General features: G+C 28.8%; 1 protein-coding gene across 1 annotated transcript; it reads left to right on the top strand.

The window, feature by feature from the left end:
- Positions 1-13,813: 13,813 nt before the first annotated feature.
- LOC113558937 lies at positions 13,814-14,858 on the top strand. The gene is made up of 2 exons (XM_026964528.1): positions 13,814-13,906; positions 13,986-14,858. Exon 2 carries the CDS (start codon positions 14,032-14,034, stop codon positions 14,845-14,847), a length of 816 nt encoding a protein of 271 aa, XP_026820329.1. The 5' UTR covers positions 13,814-13,906; positions 13,986-14,031; the 3' UTR covers positions 14,848-14,858.
- The last annotated feature ends 1,224 nt before the right edge of the window (positions 14,859-16,082 follow it).

The raw sequence follows: 16,082 nt of genomic DNA, 5'->3' as shown, positions 1-16,082 counted from the left end.
CTTTTATATTTATAGAAAGAGCGATTGTAAACTCCGTCAGTTTTTTTTCTTACCCGAAATGGGTATATGTAAACTCCGCAAATCAAAAAAAAAAAAAATGACAGTGTTACAGGATGCTATAAATAGGTACACTAATCGAGTAAAACAAGACTTAGAATATTTACAAATTGTATCACATCATTTTAGTTTACATACATGACATAACTATTAACTATATATTTTTGGATTATTAAGTACAGGGCCCCCCAAGCAATATCGGGCACCTGTACTAAATGTTTGTCCGGGCCGTTTATAAAAGTTTATAAAAATTACAAATAAATTTCAACGGACAACTGGCCCACGGGCCCTTAAAATAGCCGAGCTCCTGTATTCAAGGTCCATCAGCTCCCCTCCCCTTTCTTGTGAGGGCCCTGATTAGGTATAACGATTATTTATAGAAACAATGTGTCCTTAGGCGTGCGCAGACATTTGTGAGAGGGTGGGCTAAGTCAATAAAGATTAAAAAACCTGAACTCTGATAGAAGAAACAATTAAAATGTTACATTCTTTAATTTATTATGAGTATACTCACCCACTGTTTAAGCTTTGAGGCATAAATCATTCATAAGATAAAAAAAAACTGAATAAACAGATACCTATTTCTCAAAAATTAAATGAGAAATATTTTAATTGCCAACACTGCAGTTTTAAATTTTAAATAAATACAATTTCTCAATCTGTAATGGTAATATGTCATCAATTTTATTTTTAAAGACATTTAATTTTTTATTATTTATTATTATTGAGTATCAATGATATTTTTCACCTACCTAGGCTACCTATTTAATGTTTTATGATTTAAAAAATCAAAAATCGTGATGTTTAGATCATGTATTACTATGTATAAAAATTTCGGTACAGCTCGAAGGCTGGGCCACGGCCCACTTGCCCCCCCCCCTTCCTATGCGCACGATTATGAACGTGTCCGCTTCATACTGTACCTAATTACAGTACTACATAAATATAGATAATAGATAGGTATAACCCACAATTCCTAAAACATAATTTTACATTCTAAAATAATGTAACTCGGAAATTACTGTTTATTTTTATTTGTTGTACATTTGGTATAATATACGTCGTACGAATACTACGAACGCACGCCGCCGTCACACAGTTAATTGTTTATGGTAACATCGTGGACAAATTGTGATATTTGTCATGTTTTAAACCATTCAAATTTGCTTGGTTATTTCAGAATAGTCGCTTTTATTTATAACAATCCATCATCTATGATTTTTTCGTAATCAAAAAACTTTTATTATATTACAGAGGTTTATTTTAAGCGCTTGCCCAATATAAATATACTTACCCAATATATTGCTTAGGGGGTGCTGCAATTAATTTAATTAAGTATTTTATATAAGTAATGTATCTCAATCACATTGTTGTTTTCCAAAATATAATACTTATTATTTATTTATTATTTAAAATATCACCGCACGCCAGCGCCACTACTACATGTCTACAAAATATCTATCTTTCATATTTATTACACAATAGAGGTTTTTTTTCCGAGATATATACATATGTAGTGCCACAGAGTTTTGTATAAAACTATACTAAAGAAGAAATTAAAAAGTAAAGAATTCGAATATATCTGAATTTTGTATTAGCATGTTTGAAAATTATTCACGTATATTTTTATTCGAATACTTAAAAAAAAACATTCGAATAATTATTGATAATATTTTTCCCAACTCTGCTATAGACTTATATTGCCTTTATGTTTTATTTGTATAATTTAAAAAAATATATAATAATGATCAGCAAGACACTAATGCGTTCAACACAATAAGTCAATAGGCTGTATTATATAATATTTATTGTTAGAGCTTGACATTTCATGTCGAAATTTTACTTTTCTATTTTTTATAATATGTAGTACCAGCATTATTTTTATATTTTTATATCGTTCATAGAGGCCTCAAAACAATAATTCATGACCCTTTTGGAAGCCCCCATGCGTGAGAGTCCCGTGGCAGTTCACCCTCCAGTTACGAGTTACGCCACTAAAAATTAGTATATATTAGTATTTAATAATTATATTAATATTACATTACCATATTATATCAACTTGCATAACTTAAAATTGAATAACGTAATTCTATAAGTACTATAATACAGTAAAAACAGATTCATAGTAGTATAGTACCTATATATTAAGACAAATAGTTAATATTTTAAAATAAATAAATAAAAAAAATATTATTGCGTATACTAAAATACATTATAATAAAGTATACTTAAATATATTAATTCCCCACGAATAGTCTTAAAATTATAACAAACTAATTATCATTTAAATAAGTAATTTCGTACAAATGAAACTTAAAATGTCTATAAAGATTAATTGTCTTTATCCATTTTTTGATTTTATAGTTTTAGTAAAAGTTACATATGAAGAATTTAATATTATAAAATTCCTTACTTAAATTCTTTAGCTATACACTTATACATTAAAAAGTTTTAATACATTTTTAACTACAAAATAGGTTACAATTGTCTGAGATTTTGACGAATTATGACTCAAATGAAAACTCCCCAGTCCTTTTCTAGCCCTAAGTCATGATAATAAGATATTTAATATAATTTTTATTGTGTATTTAAATCTCTATGTATCTTGAACTCACATCCGTTATTATATAATACTAGCTGACCAGGCAAACGTTACTTAACCAAAAAAAAACACTTACTCAATTTTTCGGACAATTTTTCCAGAGTAATATACAGTGAAACCTGTAATTAACGGACAGTCAAGGGATCAAAATAATTGTCCGTCTTGGACAGGTTTCAGTGTTTTATAATTAAAATTAGAAACTTATCTGTTTAAAGAAAAATGAACATTTTGTACGTATATTATACTAATATTATGTATATTAATTATACTATTATAATTTTTATCTATTATATTATTATATTTTACATATATGTTATACATTTAATTTAAATATTTATTAATATGTTTACGGATAGACAAACCGCGAGACTCTTTACAACGAATAATGTTCACCTTTTGTTTTAAGGGGTCTCGCTACTGCCAACAAAGACGTTAAGTTTGGACAAAATTAAAGTTAGTTCAAGATGTCCGATTTTGATTCTAAAATAAATCTGTACTCGACAGAAAATTGTCTATAAATCGTACGGAATATTTTGTAAAAATTAAATCTTAAATATTCTAGTGAAGTGGTAATAAAAACATTAAAAACTTGAAAATATGAATTTTTCAAATCATAATATTAAAATTAAAATCGGAAAGTTACGTACGATCTACAGATATTTTTCTGCTGAATTTAAATAGTTTTTCTAAATTAAGATCAGACAACTTAAACTGACTTTAATTTTGTCAAATCAATAAGTAAGTCGTCGTAAAATTTGTATAGTGAATGTTTATGTTATCGAGTTATTGACATGTGCATTGAAATTGAATTTTACTTTCACTAATAATCATTTACAACTAACACATAGATCTCGGGCGGCTAAAACGAAATTATGAATTGCATAATTGTCGTCCCTTAAATAATAATCGTAACGTAACTTAAAAGATTTAATATAATATACAGGTGTCCGTTTAGTTAGGTTTCACTTTTAGTATAAGCGAAACATCATGTCATTATATACCATCAATAGTTCTTAACCGCGGACGTGTGTGGTAAATTATATTTATATATATATTATATACATGTTGTCCCGTGAGGATTTACTCATTATGGTTAAACACGATTGCGTACGATTTTTATCTGCAACATTGAAGCACTGCTGCCATTTGATTTGAACTAGTATAACATACAATTTAAAATTAATTCGAAATTTTTCATCGAACGTTTAACGCTCACTTTCATTGCTTCCATCCTTCTGGAAACATCTACGAAATCAATATTTAAATGTCGAATTAAAAAAATGGAAAATGCTGATTTAATTGATTTAAAAGAAACAATAAAAGAATATAATAAATACAAAATTCATAAAAAAAATATTATAATATTTGTCAAAAATTAGTTATTTAAGTTATATTAAGGTATATATAATGTACAATTGTAAATTGAATATACTTTTACTTTTCATTATTTATTTTAACCTTTTATTATTTTTAAATATTTTGATTCATGTTTTTGACTTGTCATCTTTTCAAGATTTAATTTTTACTATAACAAATAAAAACTTAACTGTGGAAACGTTGCGTAGCAAATCATACGTAATCATTTGACTTATGGGGTAAAAAAAATTGTTCAACGTACGTAATTGTGTATTCGTGTTAACGTACGCAATCGTGTTCCCAAAATGGTGCATCAAAACTCCATAGCAAGTTTTAGCAAATAAGTAGCAATTTTTCTAAAAAGGTTTGAAGTTTCTGGGTTAAAGTAGGGAGGGGGAAACCTCAAGCAAATGTGCCAGGGACCAGTGACGTATTTAAGGGAAAGGGCCTTTTTTTACTGATCGGTATAATAATATCGTATCTATGTACAGAAATACAGAATAAAATTAATGAATTATTATAAATATTGAATATTGATATACTAAGCATTTGGAACTATGGTTGATACCCGTGGTCCATATACTACTTATTACTATAAACAAGTACAGTAAAACCTCTAAATAGTGGATACTCACAGGACCGATAAAATTCTCCGGTACTGAAAGGTGTCCGCTTATTGGGAAAAATTAATAAAATAATATGATGTATTTAAGTCTTTAAAAATTTAAATTTTATTGACTTTAAAAAATATTTTACTTTATGTTTATTATTAATTTATTACTATTGTTTAGCGATTTAGACGTACCAAATTATCAAAACTAACTATTGCATAAAATTAGATATTGAAAACAAAATTTGAAACTTTGGTTTGTGTTTTGTTTTTTTTTATTATTGTAATTTCCTCAAAATTAGACTGAAGTTGAGTAACTGATGACAATAAACTTAAAATAAGTTCGTATTTCTTAGATAGCTGTCTGTTATTTAGATATATTTAAACTCTTCGGATTACCTAAACCTGTCCACATCAGTTATTCAGAAGTTACCCCGCTATGGTTCTAGGTCACTTTGTACGGTCGAATATTAATAGTGAGGAACCCGAACACTTTGTACGGTCGAATAAAAAGGTACCTACATTGCAGAAAGCGGTCCCTTTGTACTGTTATACAATAAAAATGATATTAAGTTTAAATATTATTTGGTAAATCTAAGTATTTTATACATTCTCCGAGTTTTTGTACAGTTACTTGGACTACGTTGTATAGGCTACATAAGAAGCAAAAATCTAATTCTGGTGAAAACGATAAGCTAATAACTTTATGTAACCAAAACATAGAAATAATTAAATTTTAATAATTTTCATTTCATATACACTTAACACTTAGGTATTGAACTATAAACATCAATATATACTTTATGTATATAACAGACAACAGTACAAAGTGTCCTAAATCTAAAATTTTACCTGACTGTACAAAGTGACCGCTTACCTAAGTAGGTAAGTACATAGGCTTTTCTACGCATGCACATCGCACAATCATTTTAATGTGAATTATAACTGAATATTTAAAATATTACAATTTTAAAATGTTCAAAAAATGATATGTATAATAATTTATGTACACCATAAAATAATTAATAAATTAAATTAAAAATAAATAATTAATTCACAATTTTCCTGACACATAAAATAGTAATGTATATATGTAATACTCGTATAATAAATATAATAAAATAATAATAAATTACATATATTAAAGTCAACACTCAATATTATTTCGTAGAATAACTATAAGCTTAAAGCTGTTATAAACTTAAAAAAATGTTTAAGTCAATACCAACGAGCCATCGTATTATTGACTGATATGAATTATTTCGTGGTTTAAATATCTAAAAATTAATATAAATATTTTAAAACAATTGTTATTGCATCAAATAAATAAATAATCTAAAATTGTAATGAAGTAACATTTAAATAAAAATAAATATTAAGGTATTTTACCAACTGATAATACATTTTTATTTTTGAGATAGGTAAATAAGATAGGTTTTTGATAGAAAACTTATGGGAGCTTTTGTATTAAATTTCAAGCGTGAATTATAAAATATAACCATTAATAACTGATAGAAATATTAATTAAAAAACAATTTGCACATTTTTGTGATTCGTAAAATTTTGTCAAAATTTAAACTTTAAACACTTATTCGTGAGTGCGAATACGTTTTTTCTTACTTGTTGGGAACAATTACGCTTGGTGACGATGTGGCCTTGGTTACCGCGCGTTATCGCCACTATGCAATTCTGGTCGACACTACTACCGCCTAGCAACCCTCACTACCATCTGACTGAAATGCGCCAAGACTGTGAATTAGGTACATAATATTTTATTGGCACTTCCTATGTTAATATTAATACTATTAATATTATTTAATACATACCTATCTTGAATGTAATTGTATAGCAAAAGATCCAGAGACGTATTTATGAGAGAATCAGGGAGGGGGGACTTGGGCCAAGGGCGGTAAATACACTTTTGTTAGAGAAATTTAAATTTTATTTTTTACCTGGGACGCAATATTCTTAAATACGTCTCTGAAAAGATTGATACCTATAATTATATTTATTAGATTAACATTATAAATTTACTTGTAGACACAAGACTCAATGTTTTAGGGTTTTAACTATTAAGGTCATCGATGTACCAATAAAAATTATTATTTACATCAATCACAATATTTAAAAAAGATACAAAGTACGAGTGGATAAGCGATTTTTCCTTTATAACCCCCCCCCCCCACCACCCAATCAGAAGACGTTCTTATAAAAAAAGTTTAACAAAAGGTTTTATATAATTCATTGAATGATGAACAATTAATATATATATATATTGCGTATGAATATAATTCTTGAATAAATAATAAATTTTATTATATCGCATTCCGTTTGTTTAACACGGGCTCGATGGTGTCTCAGCGTTACACGTATCGCAGTGTGTGCAGGTCGAAGGTGTTGAGGAGGACACAGATAACAATAACTCTGTGTCTGTTTGCCGGATCTATGTCATGTTCGACTAGTAAGGTTTAAGATATTTAAAAACTATTTTATGGCTTGGAATGTAGTGGTAGTAGTAACACCGGTATGTAAATCATGAGCGGCGGCCGTGAGCACAGCCATAACAATAATGACGTTACTCCTCTAGCTGGTTTTCAGCCCTAAACATCTCGACCATCTTGTAACTTATTACAATTATTTATTTCGGATTTCTACTGTAAAATTTATCATGTAATTAGAACGGATAAAAATTACCGTCACAACTGAATAATATATTATATACATTTTTCTCTCAGATATTTATAAAAAAAAATAACTGTATAAACATTTTAACAAATAACTTTTCGGAATTGAAAAATAAATTTTTTGAGAAACGTTTTATTGTTAGTCAAATATTCATAAGTTTTGCACTATAATGTGACTGTATTATCTTATTTTGTTGAAATTATATTTTCAAATTAATTTCAAAATAAATACATAATTTTCAAATAAATTGGTCGTAGTAAATGTCCAACTTCACACACGTGCTAATTCGTGCTAATAATAAGGTAAATTTTAGTACAGAAAAAAATTACAAGATCGCTTTATCTCACTTTGGCAACGGGCAAATTTCAGGTTTGATTGTTATACTCTCTTGTTAATTACATGCGCTAATAATTGAACCGTATAAATTTAATTTCAATTTGAATAATATTTATTATATAATTTTTGTTGTATTTTAAATATTGTATTGTAATTTTATTTTTTACGAAGATTGTAAAATATGTATAATGAAATAAAAATGAACATTTTAAGGTCGGATCGGATTCTATTATAAAGTAGAGGATACATATATGTTCTACATTTATGCTCCATAAACCGCCATAAAAATTACTAATTTTATTAAAAATGTATAATTTTTTCACATAAAGTTTTGAAAACATTTATCATTTATGTATGAAGAATAACGCATGTATACCCATGGAGCTGTGGCATTGATTTATGCAGTCATTACAATTTTAAGTTCGTACCGATTTTTGAAACACCCTATATATATGTATATATACATATACGTATACGTCTCTATAGGTGGACGTTTCTTGAACATTAAGTCCAAGCCGTTAAAAATACTTTCACAACATATGTGTTACATTTATTATACTTATCAAAAAAAAAAATGTGGACTATTGTTTGACGCAATAAAAATATATATATATAATACCAGGTACCTGATGTCCAATATGATTTGGGTAAACATTGGGTGGGGTGACAAAAAATGTAATAGCCGTTTTTACAGGTTCGGTGCACTACTCATTACATTGTAGACACTTGATCGTAGCTGTCTGTCTTTTTACGAGCTCAAGACCCCACCGGATTATAACAATCAAAGAGTCTACAATAAGCATTCCGTAAGTACAACAAAATTAGTTTTATATTAAGTTATGTTAAATTTAATTATTAGTATTAATGTTCTTATAATATCCATGTGATATTATTATTGTGTATAATATTAAGTAATAATATACTCTGTGCACAGTGCAGGGTGATATGCTCAATACTGTATATTTTTTTTTCATATAGGTATATTAAAATAATGAGTATATTATTACTTTTATATTTATGATTAATGGTTATACACAAGTGTGATATACACGTCTTTATTTATACTATTTTTGTGAATATTAAAAATAAAAAATAAATTATTAAACAATCATTTTATCGTACATTTCGGATTTTCGTTTAAGTTTTTATTTCGTTGAAATAAATGTGGAAATTATCAAACTAAAATATTTTACTCTTGCTCATATTTATTTTGTTTGATAAATCCACGATTTTTATATTTTATATCGTATTACTCGGCATATTGATCACGCGTTACAAATCAAACGTATTTATAAAATTAAAATTAAATTACTTTTAACTTTATTGTTCAATAGAGGATATTTATGGTTGAATATTTGACTGTTAAAACCACCAAGAAAAAAATTATGATAGTATATTAGATTTCATTTAATACAACAAATTAAAAAAATTATTAATACAATGTTTAATATAATACCTAGTATATCCCAGTGCCTTCGTGAAATTAATATTCAATATAATTAAAAAAATTATTGATTTTAATTTTAAATAATAATATAAGTTCGATGAATAATAAATAGTAGATTTACTATTATTATGATCTGAATTTTGAATTAAAGAATTCAATCAATGTTGAGAATAAATAACTTAAAAATTATTTAGATAAAATACCTAAGTTAATTGTTATAAAAGTACATGAATGGAATTTATTTAAATAAAAATATAGGTAATTAGTAATGACTATATTTTTACTTTTGTCCGTATTTTTATTTTTTATCATTGGTTTTTAACTGCATGACGGACAACTGCATAATACTTAATATTAACAAACACATTGCTTTGATTGTCTTTTACTTTGGCTGCGTACAAATTGATTCTTGGGTACCTGTTTGTCTTGTTTACCTACAACGATACCGTTGAGTTGGTTCCCGGCTCATTAATAGATATGTAAGAGTTGATTCCTGGGTTATTAAGAGGTATGTACAAGTTGATTCCTGGGTACTTATATATTTTTTTCAGTACTTAGTCAAATATTCAGCCTATTAGCGTAATCCAAAAAACAACACGAGAAAGCTGGCTGACAAGTTTCTCAATAGAATGTTAAGTAAAGTATGTCTTGGGAATCAACTTATTTACTGCGTTTCCTTTAATGTTACTTTAAATAGGTATCTATTTTTTAAATATATTAAAAAAAATAAAATGTCAGAACACATTTTAACATTTATACCAGTACTATTCAAAATTATCAAGTTAAATGTTAATTCGCTATTTTCCTGCTCGATTTTACACAACTATGCATACAATAATTCATAAAAAATGTATGATATAAAAATGAACTAAGTAAAAAAGTTGTTATTTTATATTATCTCATAAAATGAAAAATTGTATCTGAATAAATCTCGCCAAAGACATGTATGTACTTATAACCACTTCTTATAAACTATTTATTGATTATGTGCTATAAAATTAACTTTAATTATATTTAATTATATCTAAAAAACATAAATTAACAATTAACAGTTATGAATAATTTATCAATGTTTGGTACTCATAGGTGTGTCCAGACCTTTGAAGCAGAGGGTGTAACCTGGTGCATACTTAGAGGACTAAGGGGCTTTAACCCTCTTTTTTGAACCACTTTTCTTAATTCATGGTTCCACCTAAAATCGTGGTGGGTGCAGGTGCATACCCTGTACCCCCCCCCCCCCCCAGTGGACTCGCCTATGTTGGTACTTTAGAATATACTATTTTTTTATAGTAATATAATTCATAAAACAAATAGTATAACTATAAAATTACTATTATATTATATCAAACCAAAAAAACTATTTAATAATAAAAATAAATAACAATGTTTATATAATCCTTTTTTTATAAAATAAATCTTAACAATCACAATTTTAATTATATTAGAATTTATTTAAATTAAGATTTTTGACATCTACAACATAAGAGCATCTCAAAATATGTTTTATCATTCAAATGATTTTTTCTCGGTGTCATGATTTGTGATTTGCTAATATATAAATAAACGCTATCTGGCACAAAAGAGGGAAGTGTTGAATTATACTTAAACAAATTTCTTGGTTGGAAATTAATTAAGAACAGAGAAATCTTTATTTTTTTAATTTAAATATACTAAAGCTTGAACATTAACACAATTGTTTTGATTATCTGATTCCAAATCTAAAAAATGTCTGTTATCTGTTAAGATTTAAATAAATTCTTAGTCACTGCTATTACTATCTAAATTTTTATTTGTATTGAAAGTAGTATCTCTTTCGGTATTAACTTAAGTACACTCCTCGTCTACTCATAAAAATTTTTTTTTAAGAATGGTGGGATTTATATCGATCAGGTACCGCAGACAAATAATCATATATTTTTCCGAACCACTAATAATATTAAAACATACATTTATTTGCACAGTGAAAACTATTTATAACGAAACTCGTTACAACAAAAACTCTATATAACGAAAATATTACATAAAAATGGTTGGTTTGATTTAAAGCCTATACCCTTTTTATATTACGAAAACTATCTATAACAAAAGAAATTTCTTGGTCCCATCAAATTCGTTATAGTGAGTTTTCACTGTATTTATATTAACAAAAGTCTTAATGCTATAGTATAAATACTGAGTGCAACAAAACCTAAATAAAAAGACATTTTACTTTACAATTTATTCAATGAAATTGCATTTGGATCCATTATAATATTATTCTAAGACACTCTATTCTTTTTTTTTCATTTTTAAATCATTAAAAACCAAAAGTAAATTTTGTTTATTTATGACTACTTTATTAACGGTTTTATACATTTATACATCATAAGATTCCATCGTATTAAATTAAATACTGGTAATTTACATTTGCACAATTAATAAAATGTATTGGAAATTATAGTGCTCCAACTGAGAAAATTCCAAAGTGAAAATAAGTTTTTAAATTGTATTATAAGCTTGATCAAACGATGTTTACTTTAGCAGTATCAGCTGTAGCTATTAGATTTATAATGTGTATGCAGAATATATTAAATGATTTGTTAAAGAAATATTATTAGTATTAGTTCTATTTCAATTTAGCATTAATGAAGAAAAATCTACAACTTAAAGTTCAAAATTCGATTGATTAACATTATCATCACTGTCAATTATACAATTATATTTAATTTAATATCAGAATTATTACAATTTACTATGCCTAAATAGTTTGAATCAGAAATATAAATATCGTTAGAAACGTGTTGTTGATTTGAAAAGTACGAAATGCTTTGCCAAAATTTACCCATTTCTTATCTAAGCTAAACATTAGATAAATTATAACATAATTATTATCTAGATACGATAAAGATAATAAATTAGATAATTCCAAACACTTAGTTTTTTGGTTGCAAATTTTTCTGTCAATTGGTTGTTACATCTTACATGCAAGTACTAAAAATTGCACATTAAATATACCTATCTACCAAATCGATATTATACAACATTATCAACCTATACTCGCAAGTCACAAGTATAATTACGATTCCATTACCAATTACTAATTTAATTACAAATTACAATATTTATGTTAAGATAAGTTGTACATAAAAAGAAATAAAAAGTTTAACAATTTGGTTGAGTGTAAGTTTTGTCGTATACGAAATACTAAGTTGTTACAGATGCTTAGAAATCAAAAACATTCATGACACGTTTATTTGTTAAAACACAGATTAATGTCACTAAGATGACAGTATCACAATTTTGTTCTTTTATTTTTATTAAATGTATTAAACGTTTTATTTTCTCAATTCATTTGCTTTATTGATCTACATTTTTTATAACTACAGACTATATGACTTAGATTTTTAATTTTAATATAATGCTTTATTAGCACACACCTGTGGCGAAGCTTAAGTTTTTAGTTAGGGAGACAATTAATAAAATGACACTAATACGCTTGGATTCCTCCCTTTTTATTTTACCTATTTGATAATACATTTTTTTTCGTATGAGTAATTAATAATTCCATAAATTGACATAAATTAAATCATCAGCCATCAGTGATAGCGATTTACAGGGGACGATTACACGAAACGATGTCGATAATTGAAGAACTTCGAATAGCGAGACGTGTCTTATAGCGAAGATAGTAAACCCCACTTACATTAAAATTCCCCCTGTACCCGCCCGCTCATAATTGGGAGACGTTGCATTGCAACGTCTCTTTGATATAATATAATATTTGGAAGACGCGCACGGTTTTATAGACTATAACTATACAACGAAAAATCAATTTTAATAAATATGAAAACATATATGATTTTTATATCTTATATAAATGACGGTAAAATTTGTAAATATTTTATAAAACAAAATTATTTGTCCTGTGTTCTAATTTCTTAGTGAGTAAACGTTGTCTCATAGTCTCCTATAACATTTTGCCACTGGCGCACACAGCACTCCATTACCTTATTTTAAAATATGCACTCATATTTTATTTATATTCTGATAATTTTTTTTTTTTAATAAAAAAATAATGTATTTAGATACGTTTTTCAAATTTGTATATGTTTGTATTTAGTAATCATATTAACATATTAACTGTTTTCGTTCTTGTGATCCAATACGTTTCATAAAGTTTGTTTTTTATAACCATAGTCCAGTAATGAATATATATCGTATTTATGATTTACATTATATATTTTCATGGATAATGTTTTTAATTATGGTGTAAGAATCTGGAATAAGAATAATATTAATAATGAGGTTTTTCTTATGAGAGATTACCTAATAAAATGATAATAGGTACATACACATACTAAAATAACAATATAATAAAGTATCATAATAGAAGACGAGAAAAATTGTAAAAGTGATAACATAATAATAAAATATTGAACTAAACATAACGTAAGAATATACCTAACTCAAAAGATAATATATTAACCATAAACTGTTGTGGACAATTAATGTATCGGCACATAAACACACACACACACACACACTCAAAACGAAATAGACACAACTATTGTAACGCACGCAACTGATACGGAATAAAAAATACAAAAAGTTTAAAATCTTCATGTTTAAATGTATACCTACTATCGCACTAAGTACATTTTGTTGTCTCAGCTCATCTCCTTCGTCGATCTAAATTTGCTATTTAAATTATGCTGTTTAAATTAGTCGTGTACACGCGTACTCTTATTATTACTCTCTCTTTTTTTTTCGTATGCGTCGACGGTTTGGGTTCACAACCTATCTTATCGACTTTTCGGCACGGAGTACACATAATGTATTATATGGATATAGGCCTATCTCATCATCAGTTTTACGTCGATTTTTATTAACGTTTTAATATTTTATGTTTACAGTAAGCGCTAGCGGACAACACCTCTTTTCTCCGCGCATTTATCCACGATGGCGAACGACGTAGTCAGACAATACCTCGTGCCCAGCCTGTTGACATCGGCCTACATTGCGTGCAACAGAGATCAGCGGAAATACTTCGACGAGTTGGGAACGCCGAACGTCGACCCGCGGAAGTGCTGTCGAACGATTTTAGAAGTGATAAGGTTGAACAAGGTCGTCGGCTTCGACCCGCTTGGCCAGAGACGGTCGATGTTCGCCAAGGTGCGGCACGTCGTGGCGAATGCGTCTAACCGCCGCAGACGACGACGACGACGACGACGACGACGACTGACCGCCCATATATGCGAGGTGGCCGCGTGTCACGGCCATACGGACTGTATGGAGTTGGCCCGTTCGATCGGCGTGCCGTGGCGCCGTCCGTCCGGCACGTCTAAGTCGGCGTGCGACTGGGCCGCGATCAACGGCCACCTGTCGTGTCTCGAGTACGCGTTCCAGAACGGAAGTCGGCGGGACAAGAGGACGTGCGCGGGAGCCGCGGCCGACGGCCAATTGCGTACCTTACGGTTTCTCCACGAACACGGCTGTGAGTGGGCCGCCGACACGTGTGCCCTGGCCGCGGGACACGGCCATCTCGACTGTCTCCGGTACGCCCGGGAAAACGGATGCCCGTGGGACGCGGACACGTGCTGTAACGCTGCGGGACACGGGCAACTGCAGTGCCTTGTGTACGCGCGCGAGAACAACTGCCCGTGGGACGTGAGGACTTGTACTGCGGCTCTGGTCGGTGGCCGCGCCGATTGCTTTAGGTATGCGATGCACAACGGATGTCTTCCGAACCAGAATTTGGATCTGTTTGATTATTAGTATGTGAAATCAGTTAGGTATAATATTATGTAAATAAATATTTTTTTATATCCTTTGTAATGTGTAAAATGCACGTGTATTATTATTATAATTGTTAAACGTTAATAGTTTTTTATTTTTTATTATCATACATCTCTTATAAGTTAAAAAATTAAGGTGTATATAATATATGTATGAATCAAATTCTGTTCGTTGGTATATCTATACTAATATATAGAATGATAGCGTTTGTTTGCAAAGAGGACATCACTGAGAAAGATATAGGCATACATTTAGTCCGATAAAGTTAATAAATAATATCATCAAATATTATTTTACTTATTTACCTATTTTTCGAAGACATTGACAAAACAATAACTACTCATTAGAAATATATAATATTATATTAACATCAATATTAAGATATTTACTGACTAACCATTGGGTACAGCCCGTAATTAATTTAAAATCCCAACAGTTACGTCGGATCACAATATCTTTGGTTGCCGACAACACCTAACCGATGTCCGATTCTGCGATCGTACAGGTATAATATCAGTATTCGTTAATGAAAACCGCTGCAACACGATTGGGCAATTTTTCCTTTTTTGACCCGACTAAATTTCCGATCATGCCGAAAATTTGCAACAAGATTGCGTCCCGATCCCTTTTTACTTGTTATAATTACAACACCATTGCGCACCAAATGATATGTGTATATACTATGCAGGTGTAGGTAATAATTTATGAATATTTAAACCGATCAATTTCAACCACAATTTTACAATTGTAAGTCACATAATATGTTTGAGTTGATTTTGAAGTAAATAATGTTTCCTTTCAATACGGGAATTGATAATTATTTGCCTATCAACGATATTATCAGCAATTAAATTATGATTGTGATCATTAAGCACACTAAGCACACTATGCATAAATAAATAACTAATAATTATTGTAACATCGTTGCTAACAAACAGACTAGCAGAACAATTTTTATTAGTACCTACAAAGGTATAGGATACCACCACATTTTTTCAGTACATTGAATTCCCTGTATTAATGTCCATCGAATAAAATGCACGGCTTACCTCTTTTTGTTTGGATTTTCAAATCTATTTTAATAATTTTGAAAACGTCGACATTATATACGTTCACTTTATACGCAATACAAATTGCGAATGAAACATTAACTAAATACCACCATCAAACACCGATAATGTGATATCGCTTATTAAGTAAACATTATCTTTATT

The sequence above is a fragment of the Rhopalosiphum maidis genome, chromosome 3 (genome assembly GCF_003676215.2).
Source record: "Rhopalosiphum maidis isolate BTI-1 chromosome 3, ASM367621v3, whole genome shotgun sequence".
Taxonomy (NCBI): Eukaryota; Metazoa; Arthropoda; class Insecta; order Hemiptera; family Aphididae; genus Rhopalosiphum; species Rhopalosiphum maidis.
The sequence above is the reverse complement of the archived record's forward strand: the minus strand, read 5'-3'. Positions and strand labels throughout refer to the sequence as shown.